Genomic DNA, 18202 nt, shown 5'->3' with positions numbered 1-18202 from the left:
CTCCACATTGATCTTGTACTGGTACTCCCTGTATATAGCTCCACATTGATCTGGTACTGGTACTCCCTATATATAGCTCCACAATGATCTGGTACTGGTACTCCATGTATATAGCTCCTCATTGATCTGGTACTGGTACTCCCTGTATATAGCTCCACATTGATCTGGTACTGGTACTCCCTGTATATAGCTCCATAGTGATCTGGTACTGGTACTCCCTGTATATAGCTCCACATTGATCTGGTACTGGTACTCCCTGTATATAGCTCCACAATGATCTGGTACTGGTACTCCATGTATATAGCTCCTCATTGATCTGGTACTGGTACTCCCTGTATATAGCTCCACATTGATCTGCTACTGGTACTCCATGTATATAGCTCCACATTGATCTGGTACTGGTACTCCCTGTATATAGCTCCACATTGATCTGGTACTGGTACTCCCTGTATATAGCTCCACATTGATCTGGTACTGGTACTCCATGTATATAGCTCCTCATTGATCTGGTACTGGTACTCCATGTATATAGCTCCACAGTAATATGGTATTCGTACTCCCTGTATATAGCTTCATTCTTGTGCATTTTATTCTTCTTGTGTTACTATTTTTATTTTTTGTGTTATTATTTTTAACTCAGGAAGGGCTAATTAGTATGAAGTGTTTGGTATGGTTACATAAGACAGATGGATACTTAAGGCAAAAACGAAAGTAGGGAGGTTGGAGGGACGTATAATGCAAACATCCAGCAACCCAAAGGTTACAAGTTTAAATCTCATCACGGACAATTTAAGCTACTTAGCAACTTTTACAACTTTTTAGCTACTTTTCAACTACTTAGCATGTTAGCAAACCCTTCCCCTAACCCTAACCATTTTAGCTAACCATTCCCTTAACCTTAACCCTTTTAGCTAAGTCTAACCCTAACCTTAACCTTAACCACTAGCCTAGCTAACGTTAGCCAGCTAGCTAACATTAGCCACCTAGCTAGAATTCATAACATATCATACATTTTACAAATTCATAACTTATTGTACATTTGGCAAATGTGTAACATACAGTTGAAGTCGGAAGTTTACATACACTTAGGTTGGAGTCATTAAAACTCATTTTTCAACCACTCCATGCATTTATTGTTAACAAACAATAGTTTTGGCAAGTCGGTTAGGACATCTACTTTGTGCATGAGACAAGTCATTTTTCCAACAATTGTTTACAGACAGATTATTTCACTTATAATTCACAGTATCACAATTCCAGTGGGTCAGAAGTTTACATACACTAAGTTGGCTGTGCCTTTAAACAGCTTGGAAAATTCCAGAAAAATGTAATGGCTTTAGAAGCTTCTGACAGGCGAATTGACATAATTTGAGTCAATTGGAGGTGTATCTGTGGATGTATTTCAAGTCCTACCTTCAAACTCTGTGCCTCTTTGCTTGACATCATGGGAAAATCTAAATAAATCAGCCAAGATCTCAGAAAGAAAATTGTAGACCTCCACAAGTCTGGTTCATCGTTGGGAGCAATTTCCAAACACCTGAAGGTACCACGTTCATCTGTACAAACAATTGTATGCAAGTATAAACAGCATGGGAGCACGCAGCCGTCATACCGCTCAGGAAGGAGACACGTTCTGTCTCCTAGAGATGAACGTACTTTGGTGCGAAAAGTGCAAATCAATCCCAGAACAACAGCAAAGGACCTTGTGAAGATGCTGGAGGAAACCGGTAAAAAAAGTATCTATATCCACAGTAAAACGAGTCCTATATTGACATAACCTGAAAAGCCGCTCAGCAAGGAAGAAGCCACTGCTCCAAAACCGCCATAAAAAAGCCAGACTACGGTTTGCAACTGCACATGGGGACAAAGATCGTACTTTTTGGAGAAATGTCCTCAGGTCTGATGAAACAACAATAGAACTGTTTGGCCATAATGACCATTGTTTTGTTAGGAAGAAAAAGGGGGAGGCTTGCTAGCCGGAGAACACCATCCCAACCGTGAAGCACGGGGGTGGCAGCATCATGTTGTGGGGGTGCTTTACTGCAGGAGGGACTGGTGCACTTCACAAAATAGATGGCATCATGAGGTAGGAAAATTATGTGGACATATTGAAGCAACGTCTCAAGACATCAGTCAGATATTTAATGCTTGGTTGCAAATGGGTCTTCCAAATGGATAATAACCCCAAGCACACTTCCACAGTTGTGGCAAAATGGCTTAACAAAGTCAAGGTATTGGAGTGGCATCACAAAGCCCTGACCTCAATCCCATAGACATTTGTGGGCAGAACTGAAAAAGTGTGTGCGAGCATGGAGTCCTACAAACCTGACTCAATTACACCAGCTCTGTCAGGAGGAATGGGCCAAAATTCACCCAACTTATTGTGGGAACCTTGTGGAAGGCTACCCGAAACATTTGACCCAAGTTAAACAATTTAAAGGCAATGCTACCAAATACTAATTGAGTGTATGTAAACTTCTGACCCACTGGGAATGTGATGAAAGAAATGAAAGCTGAAATAAATAAATCTCTCTACTACTTTTCTAACATTTCAGATTCTTAAAATAAAGTGATGATCCTAACTGACCTAAGGCAGGGAATTTTTACTCGGATTAAATGTCAGGAATTGTGAATAACTGAGTTTAAATGTATTTGGCTAAGGTGTATGTAAACTTCCGACTTCAACTGTGTCATACAAATTTTAATTCGTAACATATCATCTGAAATGGGTGATGGATATCCACAAATGGATACATCCCATACAAAACATAACATATTATACTAAATGGAGTGTAATTGATTTACGTACAGGATAATACGAAATGCTCTGAGACCAGGTTGGATATTTGGCTCCTCCAGTGGCTGCGACCTGGATATCTGAAACAAACTAGAACTGGTGACACAGGAAATAATATATAGTGTGGGAGAGCCCATTTTTCCTCTACTTAATCCAGCCATTTGTTCCTGCTCTGGGCCATCTATGCAAATGCTGACGTTGACCCGAGTTGTACATTATTTATAACTTTCCTAGTGATTTAGATGAAACGCTGTGGAAGTGCTTTGTCTGAAAATTCTTTCTGGCGTCACTGGGGCTCTTATAGGTTCATATTCTGCTCTGAGTCATTGACCTCTCCTCTCCTGCATTCATTCCTCAGCAGCCTCAGTAACACGAGCACAGGGGCTCAGTCCTTGTCCCTACAGTCAATTACACTACACTAGAGGTAAGGGAGAACAATGTAGTGGGTTATTCACAGCTAAAAACATTTTAACGTACACAGAACATCCAAGCGGCCATATAATGGATCAATATAGCTGTTCCTCATGTAAAAACGTATTCTAAAATGGATAAAAATATTTTTTTCCTCATCAATCTACACATAATACACTATAATGACAAAGTGAAAAAGGTTTTTAGAATTTTTTGACCCAGCCAGAGCCCAAACTTGAACCCGACTGAACATCTCTAGAGAGACCTGAAAATAGCTGTGCAGCGACACTCCCTATTCAATCTGACAGAGCTTGAGAGGATCTGCAGAGAAGAATGGGAGAAACTCCCCAAATTCAGGTGTGCCAAGCTTGTAGCGTCATTTCCCGGAGGACTCGAGGCTGTAATCGCTGCCGAAGGTGCTGCAAACAAGTACTGAGTAAAGGGTCTGAAAACTTATGTAAATAATTTTTAATAAATGTGCAAAAATGTCTAAACCTGTTTTTGCTTTGTCATTATGGGGTACTGTGTGTAGATCGATGTGGGAAAAAAACAATTGAATCAATTTTTGAATAAGGCTGTAACCTTTCAAAATGTGGAAAAAGTCAAGGGGTCTGAATACTTTCCGAAGGCACTGTATATAGCAGTTTTCTTTAATATATTTATTTTGTCTGCTGAGTCCTAAAGAACAAATGTGGTCCCTCACACAGGAGGAAGTGTGCCTCGTAAAGTTCAGTCAAATGGAACAGGGTAACCCATCATGACCTGAGCAGTGTGATACTCTACTCTCTGCTATCTGCTTATCCATGTGATTATAGCCCTGCTCCTTTATCCACTGACTGAGCCCACCCCTTTGATTTCCCATGTTAGTCTCCCGAGGCACACATTGTTTTAAACAACCCATTAACAACCTTGGAGACAGGCCTGACATTGAAGTGATTTATTTTCAGATAAACGCCCCCCCCCCCCCCCCCCCCCCCCCACTGTTCTCAGACTTCTGATTTGAAGGCTGTTATGATTGGCGTGTGATCTGTTTCTGCATATGGTATTGCTTCTCGCTAATTAACACCTGATGAAGTCAATACATATTCGAAACTCAAAGCTGAAGAAACATATGCATTCTAGAATCTATGAATTAGAGAAGCTCCTAGACAATTTGGCAGTTTGAGGTAAACATGTAATTGAGTGATCACTGTAGATATGCAGTACATTTCAGTAACAGAACTAACCCCACACAAAGTATACACATTCATGTCCCAATAGTGTTATGCATTATTTACAACAGACAGAACACTTACCACAATTGTAACATAGTCATGTTCCGCATCCCAACCAGTAGATGTTATAATTGCAAAGCTTTCTGCAGAATGTTCAGTGTATCACAAACCCCAAAGCACAAATTGTTTATATTGAAGTGGAAGTATTCTTTATATGTACAGTTTAAAGACGGACAGTCAGTCCATGGCCAACGGTTATGAAAAGTGAAACAATTTAATAACATCAAAAACATCCACAAACGTTCTGAAACACATGCAATAGCTGTACATGTTATATTTTGTTGTACAAAGACGCAATAGAAGGCGATCGTCGTGTTAACGTTTAGGTTGACTTTAAAACAGGCCTACTACTGTGATTCGTTTTTTTTGGAGTTGAACGGCAGTGTCTAAAATGGCATGCAAGTTGAAATGAGCAAGGCTGTTCTAAGAACATTGGGACAACATTAAGCCATGCTTTAATTTGTATTTTGATGAACTGGAATAGATCAAGCGGTAACTCGGTTGATAATTGTCTGCATGTTGTAGCAAGCTGTCACATAAAACCACTGAATCACAGCCTCGCCGTGGAAACCGGATCAGAAACGTCTACAACAACAGTATAAGTGCTTTCCTGTTATCAAATGAGAGTTCTCAGAGCACCTGGGTCGTTCCATGAAATGAGTGCCTTTTGTGTCCCTTTGATATATTAAGTAGAAATTGTGCACAAATGTTGAATTGCCTGTTATAGTAAATGAAGTAGCCTTCAATATAGACCACATTGAAAATTCAATAAATCCGATTTTTTTATATGAATAGACATAAAATTCATGTCGCTCTGTGCATCCTCTGTGATTTTAATCCACTTAACCCCAACATTCTCCAAGTTTTCACCATCATTGTAAAGCCCTAGTTATTTTGATGCTTTGACACTCATTTCTGATGATGATGATTTATTTTATGTGATTAGTAATTCATTTTAAGCTTAACAAAAAAACTGTCCGTCATTTTAATGTCAACCCTGTTACGTGAACTGAACTCTTGTTTTAATATAGTGAAACTATTCATTTTCAAATATCTTTTTCAAAAGAAACATTGGACGTCTAATAGTTATAATTACAGTGTAAATGCCGGTGAGCTGTTTCTACTCTTTACGGACATTTTCGGGTCTTTTGTGGAGGAAAACTGAGCGAGTCGATCATAACACATTAACCCTGTAACCCATAGATCAACAGGCTAGACATTTTTTTAGAATGACATTTTCTTTGTGAAGCTTGCATTAAATTGCCCCTCCCTGTTGCACACAACAAGCTTATTTCCCCCCAGTCACAAGGGGATTCATGGCTGATTTAAGATGAAGTTTTAAGATGAACCCTGTTACGGTCAATCCTGTTACTTTATTTGCCACTTAATAGGCACTTACTATAGTTTTATTTAAAAAACATTGAGACGGGAAAAAGTGTTTTTTATTAAGTTGAACATTTGGTCTTTATGACAGAATATTAAAATGAGGTAAAAAATATATATAATGTTTACCAAATTACACTACTCAAAAGGCACCTAATCAGTGGAACGACCCACCTGCCTTAGGTCTTTTGTGTGTTTCATCATGTGAAATAACTAAGGCATCCATTTTGTATTATTTTGTCATGTATAAAACCAGGAAATAAGTTAATAAACAACTTTTGTACACATATTAAAATCATATTTAATGAATGCATTTCAAATATAAAATGTCAATAATATTTGCTTCAGCTGAACAAGACAAACATCATATGCTCACATACGCGTGTTGTTTGCTAAAAGACCTGGCAGTATAACACAAGGAGAAATGTGGACTGGAGTTTTCTTAATTTCTTCCTTTTATATTTCAGTGGATTACAAACAGTTGTTGCATTTGACCAAAAAAATGCAAAAGCCTCAAAGGTTTTCACTGATTTGCGGTAATATAAAACACTCCACACATACAATAATATATACATTTCGAAATGATGCATTCTGTTACAGTTTGATAAAAGGACAAGCTTTATAAAATGAAGATGGCAGTGCAGCTGACAATGACAAATTACATTTCACATGAGATTCTGCTTGGTATGGATGATGTCATGTACTTCCTTTATTAAGTCCCCCCCTCCACCAGTCTGATGAAAGTGTTGTCCTAAGGATGGATGATGGCCCCTTTTCCTTTCTCTTACGCTTTGCTCTGATTGGTGGTTCCTTTGACTTCCACGGACACCCTTTTTTCCTTGCGTCCAGCGTACTCGCCGATAAAGGAGCCATCCTCGTTGAACTGGGCGTCCTCATCCCCATAGTCCACCAGGCTGTCCCCACTGTCCTCTGCTTTGATCTGTCCGCTCAGAGAGTGCTGGCTGCCCTTCAGTGGCTTCTCATCGTTGTCACTGTGTCAGAACACGATGGCACAAAGACAGGGGATTTAAAATCCACCTAATTTCACTCATGGCTTAACTCAATAGGCTTTACTGGTGAGGACAGGGACACAGGCGGGTTTGAACCCATAAAGCTTCAATGAAGAGCTTCGGTGATTTGGCAGCGATGTTTACCTCTGACTGATGGACAGAGGAAAAATGATCAAATATGTCAAGTGTACTTAAACTCTACATGTACAGTATATCCATGTACTGAATGTGACAATGAATGGGATGATTTAAAGTAGACAGGGTATTGATGTGGATGTCGGGCTGTTGTAGTGTTCAATTATAGTGTGCTTCAGCGTTCTGAGCATTTTTAGATTTTGGAGCAAACATACAATAAATGTGCTTTCCTGTTGTCTGACGTTTTGACGCCATATATTTTAAGGACCACACACACCACTCTAGTTCTCAACTTTACTGTGACCATATGGCGAAAGATGTCTAGGCTACTTTTGCTTCAATTTAGGTTCTGAGTGTGAGACTCCACTGATTGGAGTGGTGTGCGGGTCTCTGAGTTGCATTCTTTGAGTGTGTTCTGAATCGGACCAGTGGAGGATTAATGAATTGAGCACAGATATTATTGCCCCCGGAGATGAGCTGCATTCAATTACACAGATTGGTTTTAGCCTCCTGCTAGGTTGTGTTGCGGCCAGGCAGCCATCCTTCATTGAGCTCCATTCAGAAACAATTAGTAACATCTGAACAATGAGGCTGTTACTGCTAATGAGCTGAGCTCTACCACCACACGTCTACCTAATCACAACGCACCGTATAGGGTGATACCACATCGACATCACGAATTCGTCAACAACAACAGGGGTGTTTGTTGCTGTTTACCACATACATGTTACGCCTACATGCTACTCAGCCCATCGCATGTCTCGAACAGGGATGTCTGTGAGGGTCCGTGTATAGCTCATGCATGTGGGGTTTTCTTTTAAATCAGGAGAAATGCACAGATAGAATTATATGATGTGATACAATTCAGAACATTGGGTACATTGAATTCTCGATGCAATGGTGGTTGGAGGTGTGATTTACCTGTATTCACAGAAGGTGTCATCATGCATACCCTGGGATTCAAGGTCTGGGTGGAGGTCCTCTTTCTCCTTTACTGCTCAGAGAGAAAGATAATTATTTAGGGGAACATGAGTACAGTATAACACTCCATACATTTTTTTTTACCTTCCCTTACAAAATAAACTGATGAAATGGCTGCTTTCACATGTTGAGCTTAAATTTCACAATATATTTTGTCTCAATTGCCTCAAGGCTTAAAAATCCTTCTTTAACCTGTCTCCTCCCCTTCATCTACAGTCATCTACAGTGACTGAGTGACATCAATAAGGAATCATAGCTTTCACCAGTCTATGCCATAGAAAAAAGCATGTTCATAATGTTTTGTACACAGGTTGGAATACTACTGTGAAATTGTGAAAATGGTGATGCCATTTTAGTGTAAGAGCTGTTTGAAAAGACAGTCTGAAATATCAGCCTGTTATGGTGGGATGCATTTTTTTGCCTGCCTGGTGACATCACCAGGTGGTAAATTAGTTATTAGACCAATGAGAAAGAGTTTTCCAAACCTCTCTGCCAATAACTGCTAGTTTCTAGTTTTCCCCTTTCCACTCAGACCACTTCCAGACAGTCCTAGAAAAATTCTTGCTTGAGAAATTGCTCTTTGCTAATGTTTCTTTTTGACTATTTGTATTGAAAACAATCACAGTAAAGTATTTAATTGTTAACCATAAATTATTGCTATTGAGATAAAAACGGCTGCATTGGACCTTTAACGTGTGAAATTCACATTTGTAGTTTTACATGTAAGAAAGCTCCATGTGTAAATATCACTTTCCCATGTGGAATTGCAAGTTCAAAAACAATCACATGTTAAAAACAATCACGTGAAAATCACATTTGCAATTTCACATATAAGAAAACTCCACATGTGAAAATCTTACTTAGCCTATCTGAGTATAATAATTCAAGTAAAAAACAATTATTTCTGTTTTCTGAGCCATCCACTCCATTATTAGTCCTCCATGGTGTTGCATTGATATACATGTATACTTAGCGCTACCACTAGGGAGAGGAATTCAGAGTGTTACTGCTGTAAGCGTGTTGTTCCGTGACCATTGGAAGAAGCCCAGTGAAAAGAACAGAAAAGATAGCTCTCTGTGTCTCATAATTAATTATCCTGGTTATATTTTTTTACCATTATTTAACTAGGCAAGTCAGTTAAGAACAAATTCTTATTTGCAATTACAGCCTAGGAACAGTGGGTTAACTGCCTTGTTCAGGGGCAGAAAGACATATTTTTACCTTGTCAGGTCAGGGATTCGATCTAGCAACCTTTCGGTTAATGCCCCAACGCTCTAACCACTAGGCTACCTGCCGCCCCACTTGTGTAGTTAGCATGTTATCAATGGATTCAAATTTCATAAAAAGTAACCTAAAATACAAATAATTTGCGTGATTAATATGGACACATGTAAATACACTCAATATGAGCACTTGTTTATAAATATAACAACAATATTCTCTGAAATGCCATGTTGTTCTCATTGACTTAGACACAAAAGTGGTTAAATAAACTGTGTTGATATTTTTGGTCCTTTTAATTGTTTTGACTGAGTGAAAAACTAGTAAGATTTTCCCATTCACATGAGTGTAGCCAAGCTAAATAACTAGCTAGCTAGTTCACTTTTGTGTGCAAGTCAACGAGAACAACATGGCATTTCAGAGGATATTGTTGTTATATTTATAAACAAGGGCTCATATTGAGTGTATTTACATGTCTACATCTTAATCACTTTAATGATTTGTATTTTAGAAGGTTTTATGAAATTTGTATCCAATGGTCGCATGCTAACTACTAACCGCTAGCTAGCTTAGTGATAGTGATAGCTAACCTTCAATGTTGTCCTATTTACCTATTTTTCGCTTCTGTTATTGTTAACTGTCCATTGGTTTGTTACATTTACTAAACAGGCCTAAAAGGGATTTTAATGTATTTGAAAATGTGTGAATTTGTTTGCTTTTGGAATTAATGTAAACAGATACTTTTCTATAAAGAGATGATTTAGAATTAGGGCTGTCAGAGTTAATCAGTTAACTCGAGTTAAACTCAAGTTAAAATCGTGATTAATCGCATTAATCAAAATACACTGAATCATCCAAAATACATAATCGTTACAGCTAAAAACAACAATGCGAAGTCAAAACAAGTTGAGATTGACGTTAAAGAAAGTGTGTTTTATCAATTTAGCTGATTTTGCTAACTGTTACTTTGGACAAATTCAAGACGTCAATGCTTTTTATAAAAACATCTTAAATTACAACTCAATTTTAGCAACTTGACAAAAATGTTAAATGTTTGACTGCCCTATTCTGAATTGAACAGTCAAAATTCAGAGATTGTGAGAAATGTATAATAAATATACATTGGATGAGAAAAAGTGTCGACCCGCTTGTTTTAATGGTCATGACGTTGGCTTCTCCCGTTGGAGACACGGTTCTAGTGAAACGTATAATATCATTTGGAAACGTGTCAAATGAGTCACATGAAAAATAAACGTGAAAAATGTACTTGTCAAAAATCCATGTAGTGTCCGAAAACCACCTGTCTGACTCATGTGGTAAAAAAAGCTGTAATTTGTTTTTTCTCACAAGTGTTTTTAATTTTTTTTTTTAATTGTAATGCTTGATGAAGACACAATAATGTTCTGTTAAAACGCCTTACAAGTTCTCTCACATTCTGAAGGAATAACATACCGTATATTCCGGACTATAAGCCGCAACTTTTTTCCCAGTTTTGAACCTCGCGGCTTAAACAATGACGCGGCTAATATATGGATTTTTCCCGCTTTCAATTTTTTTTATAAAAAAAAACACATTCTGTGACGTGCTCAGTTTTTTGGCGGCATGAAGCTTTCATTAGACCAATGAAATTGCCGAACGGGTTAAGGTCAAACAACTTTTTTGTTTACTGTTTAGATTAAATTGAGCGCTCTCAAACTTCCCATCATTCTGATTACGGTAGTCATTTTGTCACCCTCATCATGGCAAAGACACGGAGAAACGCATATGATGCAGCTTTCAAGTTGAAGGCGATTGAGCTGGCTGTTGGAAAAGGAAATAGAGCTGCTGCACGGGAGCTTGGTCTTAATGAGTCGATGATAAGACGTTGGAAACAGCAGCGTGAGGAATTGACTCTGTGCAAAAAGACAACTAAAGCTTACTGCAAATTTTTTATTTTTTGTTACAAGCCGTGTTTCGTTAAAGCCTATTTATTTTTGTTACAAGCCGTGTTTCGTTAAAGCCTATTTATTTTTGTTACAAGCCGTGCTTCGTTAATGTCACGTCCTGGCCAGTATAAGGTTAATTGTTTTGTAGTTTGGTCAGGGCGTGGCAGAGGGTATTTGTTTTATGTGGTTCAGGGTGGTGTGTTTGTTTAAAGGGTGTTTGATGTAGTATTTCCGGGGTTTTGGTTTATAGTCTATGTTTATGTATTTCTATGTGTAGTCTGGTGAGTGTGTTTCTATGTTGTGTTGATTGGGGTTGGGACTCTCAGTTGAAGGCAGGTGTTGTCTATCTGCCTTTGATTGAGAGTCCCATATATTGGGGTGTGTTTGTGATTCGTGGGTGATTGTTCTGTGTTGAGCCTATGCTTTGCAGACTGTCAGTTTATCGTTCGTTTTCTTATTTATTGTTTTTGTATTCGTGTTGATTTAATTAAATGTTCAAGATGGAATATATCGACTCTGCTGCGTATTGGTCATCCTTTTCCGACGATGATTTCGTTATATCGTCAGAAGACGAAGATACTTGTGACAGTTAAAGCCTGTGTAAAGTTCATTTGTTTCAATGTACCGGTAGGCACCTGCGGCTTATAGACATGTGCGGCTTATTTATGTTCAAAATAATCATTTTTTTTAAATTCAGTGGGTGCGGCTTATATTCAGGTGCGCTTAATAGTCCGGAAATTACGGTGCTCAGTGCTTGATGTCAGCAACATTTCCAATATGAGTAACAACTAAATCCTCATTTCAAAGTGGGAAGCTTACTATCAGTGAAAGTGCAGGACGTAGTGTTTAATGAAGGCAACACAGAACAAAGCCCTGTGATTTAGACTGTCTTTCTGACATGATAGGCGATTAGCTGAGCCCAATAAGTGTATAAAGATGAAAGGTACTGTAAAATACCCCCCATCCCCCACAGACAGGACTGGCATTAAGATACCCTGGATGGTCCTTATGGCATCACCCCACCACTGGCATGTGACCATAACATTTGCATATCTTCTGTGTATTTTGTGCATTGTATGCTTTGTTATTCAAATTCAGCATATCCCAAATATGATATGCTGTATTTAAATGTTATGAATACAAATGCATATGCTCCCATTAATTCAAGTTCCCATTATACTCTAAATATATCAGCGTTGACATTTTGAGCAGTGGTGTGATGTATATTTCTACAAATAATAACACATCAGCTTAAGTATATCTATAATGGTGTCCAGAGTGATGTATCATTTCTCTTTTGTAACGAGGACTCTAAATGGAAATATAATGATGCCTAGTGTAATGATTAGTTAACATTCATAAGGTGCAGTGTGTGTGTGTGTGTGTGAGCACCTACCAGCATATTTCCCTCCTTTATTTCTGTTGACAAAGCAGGCGATTAACACAATGAGTGTGAGGACAGCCACAGCACACATCAGCCCGATGAACCAGCCCTGGGTGGAGATTCCTCCATGGATGCTTGCCAGACCTGAGGAGAACAACAACACAACTCTTTGACATTGACTTGACCCTGCCTTTCACGAGGACACTTAATTGAATGTTTACATCGACAAAGTCTATCTGATGCAGAGGCAGAGAGGCAGCAGGTTACGCTGAAATGGAAATGTACCCGTATTAATATTAAACAGCTAATCCCCTTGTCTAATTAATCAACTGAGGAGGCTGTTCAAACAGAAATTCATTCACCAAGTCACACAGAATGTTTTTTTGGGGGGGGAATCCTATTGACACTGAGAAAACCATGCATGATACCTTGAGACAAGTTCAAGGAAATTGGTGCACCTGCATAGACCTAGTACTCAATAAGACATCAATTGGTTGTGGTGCTGATGTAGGTGGGGGGGTTGAATGAGGGGTGGGAGAGCGTTTGCTTCTTTTCCTGTGGCATCCCTGCTCACCTTTATCCCTGGTCCTGATTACATCTTCAAAAATACTAGAATTATCAACCCAGTTCTTAGTCATAAGGCGCACAGTGTACGCAGTTCCAGGCTCCAGCCCCTCAATGATGTGGAAAGTCTTAGAGGTGTTTACTGCCTCAGAGATCTTCCAGTTACCTTTACCTATAAGGTGCACAATCAGGGAGGGTTAGTACTCATGAGGGGTGAAGGTTCAAGGGTTAAAGGTTACTTACAGAGAGTTCGATAAAATAACACAGAACAACATTTCTAGCATGTAACGTTAACGGTAATACGGAATACAGATTTCTCAGATGTTACCAATACATTCAAAATCCCCTTAAACATGTATCACTATAAAATAGACTACAAATGGACAGAAAAGTAATATGCGCTTACGGTTGATCATATATGCAACATAAAACTCTGAATCGGTTTGTTCGCTTCCCGGAATCCAGCTGATATTTGCAAAGTTGTCACTAACTGAGGAACTAATGTTCAACAGGGCTGGGACTGACAGACAGATGAGGGGTGAAAAGGGGAGAAACGGCAGAACAGGGTTAGTAAAGGATAGTCACGAGAAGACAGATTACATCCACACAACAACAAAAAACATTGGATCGGAAGCTGGCCAGAGTTGTTGATTAAGTCAATCCATTTGCTTACGTGTTTCATTCCTAATATTACTGTAGGCCACAGAATGAAGGCTTATCAACAACTTTAACACATTTCATGAATCACTTGGAATGAAATTGCCAAAGGAAAACAACAATGATATGGAAATGTTTTGACAAGGAAAGTTCACAGAGCTGAATGGAAATCTATAGATAGCATGCATCCACTGAAACCTGCAGACGAAAGAACAAAGCAAAACCCTGCTTATTGACCCCAAAAATGTATTCATGTTCTTAAGCAATACCACTGACTGCTCTCCCTTTTCAAATCACATAGATTTACCCTGCTGCAATACATATGTACTGTACACTGAGTGTATTAAATATTAAGAACACCTGCTCCTTCCATGACATAGACTGACCAGGTGCATCCAGGTGAAAGATATGATCCCTTATTGATGTCACTTGTTAAATCCACTTCGATCTGTGTAGATGAAGGGGAGGAGACAGGTTAAAGAAGGATGTTTAAGCCTCGAGACAATTGAGACATGGATTGTGTGTGTGCCATTCAGAGCAATATAATGATTGAAGTGCCTTTGAACGGGTATGGTAGTAGGTTTGAGTGTGTCAAGAACTGCAATGCTGCTGGGTTTCCCGTGTGTGTCAAGAATGGTCCACCTCCCAAAGGACAAATTGAGGGTATTCTCAGGGCAGAAATACACAATATTATAATGTTTTGTACACTCAGTGTACAAACCCCTATGGAAAATATGCTTAAGATGTGGAGGGGTTCAAGTGGTTCATGTAGATGGGTCCAAGCACAAAATTGAGCTTTTCTTCTACAACAGTAAACACTTCAATGGGAATGTTAAATATCAGAGGTTAGTAAGTCCCTTTGCCTCACTACAGTTTAACTCAGGTGTGCTGAATACATTAGACAACAACAGACTAATAAAGACTCTGAAGACTCTGACACTCCAAGAATAAATCAAAGAACCACTGTACTAGGAGTGATGGTGAGAATCATGCATCACACCATATTGCTAAAGTTAGTAAAAGAAAGCTATGGTTTGACCCGGTCAACAGCAACCAATCCCCTTCATTTCCCTCGGGCATACATGCAAATCTGTGACTGCGTCTCCTGCTCAGGTGTCATTATTTTCTCAGGTGATAATTCAGTACACAAGGACACCTGTGTCTGTGCTGCCCATCCCTGTGAGCACAAATGACACACCGTGGGTAATGCTGATATATGACTTCGTAACTATGGTAATTCCCATCATTCGCTTAGTATGATGACTAAGTGACACGGGGCCTGACTAAAAATATCCCAGGGCTTGGCGTGTTTGTCACCGCGCTGCTCAGCCTGGTATTAAAGGCTGCAGAAAGCATCTGCTGTCACAGCAGGGAGCACAGCCCTGGCCCTGCCACAATGCCTGAAAGATGGCTCTTCAAAGTCAGGGAGTTCTATAAAAGGAGTGCCCCAGTACACAGAAATATTCTGATCTACAGCTTTCAACAGCTTTCAATTTGTCCACTTATCTCAGTCCCCTAAATATGACCGTCTCTTTAAGAGCTCGCACCTCCTCCTCACTCTGCCTGGCTAAACCGACATTCTCCTCAGCTCAAATGGTGCTACGGACATTTGCTTGCCCCACAGCACTATTGTTGTTTACCCAGTTGAAGGTTACATGGAAATGTTCAGGTGACTGTTTGGTCAATATTCTGCCGTGTAAAAGAGGACTGGGCCCCCCCCCCCCCCCCCCCAAAAAAAAATCAATCCTTGACAATTAGACATATTTGTCCTGTTTGAACTACAACACACTACACTCCCACCTTCGGGTATGGAATAGATTCAATAACGTGACTGTCTGTTGATGAGCTTGTTGAGCCGTTTGCTGGAACTTTAACTCAACATCGATGCTGAGGCTAGTTTTTCATTGATCGAAGTTAAGCTCAAAATAGAGGATTTGTGTCATAGCGATCACTAGAGTTGACAGTTTTTCCACCTATGACTATCATTACCATACTGAGCACAATTGGTGACATGAATACCTATGTTGGAACGGGTGGCATTGGACACGTGGGAGACTGCAGTGCTTGGAGGTGAGGGGGAGGCAGACTGGTCTGAAAAGAAAGACAGATCTTGAGATTATTGGCTATGTTTTGGAGTGAAGGAGGGGGAGCTACTGTCTACTGACTACTAGTAGAATAGTTAGTACACTACAACTATGGGTAAAGTGAACTGATGTTAGTTTCTAGTCTACAGATATGTCTACTATAATGACTAGTCAGGGTGGTTACTACTACAGAGCAATGCATACCATCAAAGAACTAGGAAACAAGGTGTAATTTCTGGTTAGATATGATCATTGGTAATAATTTGTACTACAGGAAGTGACCATTCCACTGTTCAGTTTGAGGCAAAGACGCCATCATTTGAACGCTGAATGACACTACAATAGAGATGCCTGTCCGATAGCCTTCCTGTACGTTGCACTTAAAGTTGAATTTGATCCCGTTGCTTTTGTAATACAGGTGGCATTGATCCTGCCGTTGTTAGAACACAAGTCAATATTCATTTAGGGATTCACTAATGAGATCGGATTCATATGAATTTATAATCAGGATCCTCATTACCATTTGCTATTGCAGAGAAAACCACAAACTTTGTCTGGAAACAGGGGAGTCTGTATTGGTCTGCTAACGAAAGGAGGCATCAGAGTGCTCAGCGCTGACGGCAAGGGCACGCAACAGACAAGGGCAATTATTCACAGATGAGAGGAGTATCTGCATCATTTTAGCTTCGTATTTGTGCGAAATATTAAAAAGGTCTTAATTGTTGCCGACATCAGATTCAGTAACTTTCGCTAAATGCCCGCTTGACCCATTCAACCATGGAGGCAGGCAGGGCCGAGGAGCTGGCTGGAGCTGTCACCTCCCACCCGTTTATCAGCCCTTTATGCATATTCATGCTCTCACAGCGAGTCTATGTTAAAGGAACTATAGCTGACAGAAATCACGCTAGCAGGTATATGAAAAGAATAGCATGAGTCTTTCTCAGGAATGGAATGAGAGAGAGCTACAGTTCTACTCAACTATCCACCAAGGATGTGATACAACTAATGAACTGCAGACTCATACAGTAATACATCGACATAGTTAATATACCCGAGGGCGTGACTTGCAACAGCGTTAGACAACAGTGGTTGTTTTTTACTGCACATAAACAGAAATCTACATACTGAAGTTGACAGTGGATACCGCTGTTGAAGCTGGTGAAGAGAAGGAAAAGAAAAAAGGAAAGCATTGCCAAGCAGGTACATGTATTGAAAGTTGTTGATAGGCATACATTATTTTCAATAGCATAAGTTAAAAGCCTTAAATATACTGAACAAAAACACAAACGTAACATGCAACAATTTCTAAGATTTTTCTGAGTAACAGTTCAAATAAAGAAATCAGTCAATTGAAATGAATTCATTAGGCCCTAATCTATGGATTTCACATAACTGGGAATACAGAAATGCATCTGTTGGTCACAGATGGAGTGTGGATTAGAAAACCAGTCAGTAGCTGGTGTGACTACCATTTGTCTCATGCAGCGCGACACATCTCCATCGCAGAGTTGATCAGGCTGTTGACTGTGGCCTGTGTAATGTTGTCCCACTCCTCTTCAATGGCTGTGCGAAGTTGCTGGATATTGGCGGGAAATGGAACACGCTGTCATACACATCGATCCAGAGCATCCCAAACTTGCTCAATGTTTGACATGTCTGGTGAGTATGCAGGCCATGGAAGAACTGGGACATTTTCATCTTTCAGGAATTGTGTACAGATACTTGCGACATAGGGCCGTGCTTATCATGCTGAAACATGAGGTGATGTCGGCGGATGAGTGGCACAACAATAGGCCTCAGGAGCTTGTCACGGTATCTCTGTGCATTCAAATTGCCATCGATAAAATGCATTTGTTTCCCTTTGTTCACAACGTTGACATCAGCAAACCGCTCGCCCACACGACGGCATACACTTGGTCTGCGGTTGTGAGGCCAGTTGAACGTGGAGTCTTATGATAGAGAAATTAACATTACATTCTCTGGCAACAGCTCTGGTGGACATTCCTGCAGTCAGCATGCCAATTGCACCCTCCCTCAAAACTTGAGACATCTGTGGCATTGTGTTTTGTGACAAAACTGCACATTTTAGAGTGGCCTTTTATTGTCCCCAGCAAAAGGTGCACCTGTGTAATGATCATGCTGTTTAATCAGCTTCTTGATATGCCACACCTGTCAGGTGGATGGATTATCTTGGCAAACGACAAATGCTCACTGACAGGGATGTAAATTTGTTCCGAAAATTTGAGAGAAATAAGCTTTTTGTGAGTATGGAACATTTTTGCAATCTTCAATTTCAGCTCATGAAACATGGGACCAACACTATGCGTTTACATTTTTGTTCAGTGTACATTAGCATAGCATAGCGAAAGCATATGC

General features: G+C 39.7%; 1 protein-coding gene across 8 annotated transcripts in view; it reads right to left on the bottom strand.

Moving 5' to 3' along the window:
- Positions 1 to 6141: 6141 nt before the first annotated feature.
- chl1b (cell adhesion molecule L1-like b) overlaps positions 6142 to 18202 on the bottom strand; it is a 79034-nt gene continuing 66973 nt past the window's right edge. For 5 of the 8 annotated variants that reach the window (XM_029694662.1, XM_029694660.1, XM_029694664.1 and 2 more), the window contains 7 exons: positions 16952 to 16981; positions 15762 to 15833; positions 13492 to 13605; positions 13096 to 13257; positions 12534 to 12665; positions 7932 to 8004; positions 6142 to 6857 (listed from right to left, as the gene is read on the bottom strand). In XM_029694662.1, coding sequence (XP_029550522.1) covers positions 6650 to 6857; positions 7932 to 8004; positions 12534 to 12665; positions 13096 to 13257; positions 13492 to 13605; positions 15762 to 15833; positions 16952 to 16981 — 791 coding nt within the window. In that variant the 3' untranslated portion in view covers positions 6142 to 6649. The remainder of the gene's footprint in view (positions 6858 to 7931; positions 8005 to 12533; positions 12666 to 13095; positions 13258 to 13491; positions 13606 to 15761; positions 15834 to 16951; positions 16982 to 18202) is intronic. The other 3 variants (XM_029694666.1, XM_029694668.1, XM_029694669.1) reach the window with 3 other exon arrangements.

The sequence above is a fragment of the Salmo trutta genome, chromosome 16, assembly GCF_901001165.1.
Source record: "Salmo trutta chromosome 16, fSalTru1.1, whole genome shotgun sequence".
NCBI lineage: Eukaryota > Metazoa > Chordata > Actinopteri > Salmoniformes > Salmonidae > Salmo > Salmo trutta.
The sequence above is the reverse complement of the archived record's forward strand: the minus strand, read 5'-3'. Positions and strand labels throughout refer to the sequence as shown.